A 6,296-nucleotide genomic window follows, 5' to 3' on the forward strand; every position below is an offset into this window, starting at 1 on the left:
TTTATATTTAGTCAACTAAAACTAGACTAAAAGTAAAACATTTCGGGTGACTAAAATATGACTAAAACTGAACAGAATTTTATTAAAAAGACCATGACTAAAACTAAATCAACGCCGTTTCTCTCTCCTCAGCTCCAGAGGGACCCACGCAAATGTCCTCCGTTAATGAGGAGGAAGTCGGAGCTTCCCACCGACCTGAACACGGTCAAAGCGCTGGAGACTCACCGGAGAGCCGAGGACATGATCACCACAGACGCACACTAACACACACACACATGCACACTCACTAACACACCAGCAAGTATCCACACGCAACACAAACAGGGGCCAGCACAACAATACAACTACAGCACCTCACTTGCACACACAACGGCAACCAAACCGAACTCGACTGAACCGAACCGAATCGACCCGACTACAATACAGAACCACATCTCTACTGGAGATCAGAGAAGCCTGGTTTAGATGTAACACTGTTGAAACACACGCAAGCACACACACACACACACACACACACACACACACACACAGTAGTCATAGTCCAGTAATGATGTCAGTAGTTCTGGACTGTTGCATGACCAGAACTACGCCCTTTACCCTTAAAACCCCTCAAAGAGTAGTATTCTTCTTTTTTGTCTGTCTCAGTCTCTCTCTCTCTATCTCTCTCTTGTCATTCATGTTGTTGGGGTGTAGTCATCTCTCAGGTCTTCTGTTTACTGTCCCCGATGTGAGTCGTCTCTCTCCTGCCTCCTCTTTCACAGATGGCCATGTAAATAATTGGCCCTGTTTTTTTTGTTCCCTGACTTCCATTGTTGTAGCTCAACTACCTATCCTATTGGTTGTTTAGAATGATTAGCGCAGGTGATGCAATTATGGCCCTCCTACAAATAACACTGGGTAACTTGAGGTAGGTTGAAAATAACATTCATTGAGCTATAAAACCAGTGGGCACGGTGGCACAGTTGGTAGTATAAGCTATAAAACCACAGTCCATACTGCGTAGCTGTCGTTATGAGTAATTTAAACTTCTTCGCTCTTCGCAAATTAAACCTTACGTTTAGCTAGAACCACTTGAACCCTATATCATCCCTCTTCTGGCTCTAACATTTGACATAATAGCTGGTCTTACCAGCTCATGGCGAACTTGTAGATCGGTGTTTCTCAAACTATTACATTTTGACGGTGTATGCCGTCAGAGTTACAGACTTGAAAGGGTCCATTTAGAACCCCCTCACAGAACCCAGAGAGTCCCTGGACCCCGCTTTGAGAACCACTGTGGTAGATTACCTTTTTCAGCTAAGATATTTTGTCTACAATGAAAACGGGAAAAGGCCTAGTTTATAACCTTTGGGAATCCTTTCGACCAATTGGAGTTTAAGTGGTTTAAAAAAATCAAACGTCACATTCGTGACATTTAAGAAAGTGATTTAAATTCAGCTATGTTGTATCATTCACTACAATGATAACAAGACAGTTTTCATACCCGGGACTGTACAAAATGTGACTAGATATTTAACCGACTACCATTTCGTAAAAGTGCAGCAAGCTACTGACCAAAGCACCACAGGTTACATTCCCCTACAGAAAGTTAGCCTGTTGAAATGACATTTGGTTCTAATTGAAAACAGAATGGAAAGTAAACCTTATTTATTCTGAACACGCAAGCTCTTTTGAAATGCTTGTATTGCACAGCATTACAATTTTATTTCGTCAGTCAGGTGGAAACTGTTACTTTTCAGGAAATAGGAAAAAAGGGTTCCAATGCCATCAAATGTAATTATTTAGTCACGAGCTCTTGTTAAGAAAATTCATTGGTTAATTTTTATAAAAACCACAGATTTATTTACTTTCAATCTGGTATATGTATATTACCTATATGTAATTATAGACAATTATATATTTTTAAACTATTTCAGAAATATATTATATACACCACCAATTCACCATTAGTGATTTTAGACACTTTTTGTTGGTACAGTTCACTCAGAACAGTGTTTCCGAATGATGTATCATGAAACATTGGCACTTATTACCACTCAGCCAATAAAATTGCTAAGTTGGAACTAACTGAAGTATAATTATAGTTTTAATTGTTTAACTAACCGCTTTAGTAGTCGGGGATAAAGTCGGCAGTAGCCATACAAGCGAATTTAAAAATGTAAAACTTGTATCTTTTTCTTTTAATTCTTAAAGTTAATTGGGGTGTTAAAAAACAAAACAAAACCTTGTGTGAAGGGTCAACATAGCTGACCGCTTTCTTTGAAACACAGGTTTGAAACAAGGGTAACTAAACTGTATGTAGACTATAGCCAAAGAATATTCCCTGATTGTACTTGAGAGATTTATCTTGATTGAATATGGGTCAAAGTGACACAGGGCAACCGGTTGAATATGAAGTTCCTGTTTGTAAAGTCTAGATATGAATATTACGAACTGTCATGTTGGCTCAGCTGGGAGAGCAGCACACTACTTGCATCTTGGTTGCTGTTATTGACAGATCTGTTTCTTTGTCATCTCCCTTATCTGCTGAAGAGTAGATCTAACAGTGGGTCTCAAATGTTTTCATTTCACGCTCCCATAACTCTTGAGTGTGTGCAAAGGGAACCAAATGGACCCGTAACAGGTCAATTTGGTTCCATTTGTACACACTTAAGAATTACAGACCCGTAAGGGTCCATTTGGAACCCCCAAGAAGGATCCCCCCCTGAGGTTCCCTTGGACCTCACTTTGAGAACCACTGGAAGTTTTGATCAGGACCGAGGTGTCTGACATCCAGTATTGATGGTCTGATGGAGGTCCAGGTGTTCTAGATTCAAATGGAGAACCGTGGCTTGGTACCAACTTTTACTTTCTCTGTCAATCACCTTTAGTTTTTAAATGGCGCTTGTATGATTTCAAATTTAATGTTTAGATCTGTTCAATAGCCTACTCTGGGCAATACGTTGGTGTGTGTGTGCGTGTGTGTGTGTGTGTCTCTGTCTGGGTCTGTCGGGGGAGGGGGGGGGGCGGCTTAAACAGTTCCTTGTGAATCTCCCCCGCTTCACTGGTGTTGAGTTGTTAAATATGAGAGGGTATTTGTCAAATAAGACATTCACACTTCACTCCGTTTGAGTCATAAATCTGGTCACTCGGTGTACATGCTGCCATTCAAGTCATGCTAATACACACTCAAGCTCAGTGTGTTGTACTTACGAGAGAGTCAACCGTACCTAGGTTCAGTGTTTACCTCCTCACTGACTGCCTTGCTCAGTGGCACATTGAGCCGAGCAAGGAGGAGGCAGGTTCCGGTGACTACCATCTCCTTCTCAAGCATAGAACTCCTTTCCTACTAGCTAGTTAAGAGATTAGATGGCTTAAGTGGTGAGTTATGTTTTGCTTTTGAAGAAGTTGTACACAAGCCTTTCAGTTCACAGTGCCTTTTTAATTGTACAATGGAGGGGGGGAGGGGGTGTATTGGCTCAGCAGAGGGTTAAAGAGAAGAGCAGCTCCTGTTTAAAATCCAACATTGGTTTCCAAGTGGAGCCACCCCATCGAATGGAGCTCCTCGTTAATGGGTATGCTCACCTCGTTAAACTAGCAAAGTGCATCCGAGCTGCTTTGACCGCAGCTCATGGCCTTGTTGGAACCAACAAACCTTTGTAAGAGAGAATGAGAGGACTTTAACCCACGCCCTCTGACCACTTCAGCAAAGAAGCACTTCCTGGTGAAACTTGAAGAGAACGCAACTAAACGAGTAAAAGATTTGGAAATCCTCAATGCTGTCTGTTGTGGTGTGAAAGCGGGGAGGACAGCTCCGACCCCCCCTGCTGTGTGCCTATGATACGTTTAAAGAGCTACACTGCGTCCAAAATCACATGCTACATACTAATCAGTATGCCATTTTTAATACTTTTAATTTCAGACATACTGATAAGAGCATACAGAATGTTAGGAAAGTGCCCCATCTTGTGTCAATGCAGAAGCACTACACACATACTAGTTAAAGGTCTGGTGGACATGCCATTGGTTTTATGCCAGTGATTTGGTCACTGCATGGCATGTATGTCACGGCTACCGCATTGCATTGTGGGACATTAACACCAGTGTTGTGTCCAGTGTCCAGAGCACTGTAATATTACCCAAATTTAGACTGCATTTTATTGAGTCCCATAATTTGACACTAAATGGTATGTTGGTATGGAATCTTCGGACGCAGCCCTAGTCTATAAGAGAGGCAATCGATCTCTCAACGCATCCCATTGTACATCCTCGACCCTCTAGCTGTTCTTTACATTCATGTCCCGCAATGTCAGGAAGCCCAATGTATATACGCCATAGGATGACTTGCTCACCCAAAATAGTGCCGATTTCTTAGCTTGTAGATCGGCACCTTTTTGGCACGTCACACAGTCGTGTCATGGAGTATGTTAAGCTTAACACCCTCCCTCCCATCAGACCTGCACGCTGTGGCTGTATGCCCCCCAAGCCCCCCCCTCCAAGTCATCCCAGCAAACCCCCTCCAGTTACAGAGTGGTTGTTCTTTGGACGTCTGAAAGTCCTACTGGATGCTTGCAAGGTTTTCTCCCTCTGTTGTGTTAATTATTTTTGTTGTTGCCTGCAAGAAGCTTCTCAAGTCAGTGTCTCTCCACTGAATGTGCAAATTGTAAATAACCCCATGCAAATCTCATTGGTTTCCTTCTTTGTTTTTTATTTTAAAATTTTACTCTATTGTCATTTGTCTTAAGAATAACATTTAACCGTTAATTTAAGTTTTTTTTTTAAATATATATATACATACCAAAACCCACAGCCCATAACAGCGACTCATTCACTGATTTGATGAAAGCAAAACGATAATTCCCTTCAATCCTCAGTGTTTTCTCCATCCTCTGGGACTGCTGTTGTCACATTTACAAGGCTGTCATCAGAGAGTTTCATTAGAGTCTGTTCTTCATTTAATGGCTTTAATAATAATACTGTAGCTTCTTTGGAGCTCTTTCATTTTACATACGCTTTTTTTCTTTACTTTTTTAAGAATGACTGTATTGCAAGTGTCCTTTAGTATACTGTCTTGTACTAAATGGCTTCATCTAATATTGTACATATTATGTACTATTATTTTATGTTATATCTATTATTAAATGGTAGATTTCCATATTTTCTACAAAAATACCCCCGTGTACAGATTTCTGCAGATAGATGGTATGATAAAGATTTCAACACATGTGACTTTTTGCATTTAGAAACCGCATAGAATTTGGATAGTTTTTATTTTTAAACTTTTAATCTATTTGTAACCTGACATTTTCATAATGTTTTTTTGCAGCTCCGGGCAGACATATGTGTTGAGATTCGACATACGTTTAGCTTTTTCTGTGTGCTTTTATCCAAATCTCCAGTGGTGTACATCTATCTATACAGTAAATAAAGAGAACATGTGAGTTTTATATTTTCATCCTAAACACGTGTGTGTCGTTCTTAGACAGAATTGTAGCCTCTGCCAGTGGGGGGGACAGTATTAAAGTACATTTATTTGAATATGAATACCACTATAGTATTGGCATTAGTATCTGTACTTTACTTGAGTTTCACTCTCACAATTTGGCATATCGAGCCAAATTTGTACTTTTGACTCATTTCAATTAGTGAAAATAGCCGATCTTGTAGAGCTGCTATTTGAACTATTGTTTATTTTTTGCACATTTGAATACGTAATTATCTTTAAAAGCAAGTACACATTGTACTTAGTTTATATACTTTGACTCAAGTACTGGTGTTGAGTACTCTGTCTACTACTGATTATACTGCATGTCTTTTTTAAATTCCCTCAAGATCTCATGGCCAATAACAAACCCTTGATCCTGGCAGGCCAAGAGGCTTGTATACAATCCTCTCTCGCCATCTTGTGGATTGCTGTGGAAATAAAAGTTGAACGCATCATCCTTTCAGTATTTTTGTAATAATGGGATATAATGGGCTAATATTCAGATATGTGTAGTATCTGTTATTTTGGACTACCTGCACGGTTACCTAAATTTAACGTGGGAAAACGTGAGGTTTTAAAATTGAAGATTTAGATCAGCTGACATACAGCTTGTATCTTTCTAGTCAATTCATTTATTGTACTTCAAGTGTATTAGTATGGATGGCAAAATATCAAATAACAATTAAATTATACTAAAGGGAACAATAAAAAGTCAGTCCCATTTTCAATTGCTTGACTCTGTCTTCTACCCAGAGCCATCCTATGCTATCAAGATGTGTTACATAAAGGTGGGTCATGGGCCCTAGGCCTAGAAGAAGTCAGATTAGTTTGT

The 6,296-nt window shown here is 39.9% G+C and overlaps 1 protein-coding gene across 3 annotated transcripts in view; it reads left to right on the forward strand.

Annotated features, from left to right (window-relative positions):
* LOC310876297 (serine/threonine-protein phosphatase 2A 56 kDa regulatory subunit gamma isoform-like) overlaps positions 1–5,896 on the forward strand; it is a gene marked incomplete at its 3' end in the record, with an annotated part of 49,093 nt that extends 43,197 nt beyond the window's left edge. For 2 of the 3 annotated variants that reach the window (XM_083789801.1, XM_083789802.1), the window contains exon 16: positions 133–5,896. In XM_083789801.1, the coding sequence (XP_083645927.1) occupies positions 133–264 (132 nt within the window). The remainder of the gene's footprint in view (positions 1–132) is intronic. The other variant, XM_083789803.1, reaches the window with a different exon arrangement.
* Positions 5,897–6,296: the final 400 nt, after the last annotated feature.

The sequence above is a fragment of the Protomyctophum parallelum genome (genome assembly GCF_964188405.1).
Source record: "Protomyctophum parallelum genome assembly, chromosome: 19".
In the NCBI taxonomy this organism is placed as follows: domain Eukaryota; kingdom Metazoa; phylum Chordata; class Actinopteri; order Myctophiformes; family Myctophidae; genus Protomyctophum; species Protomyctophum parallelum.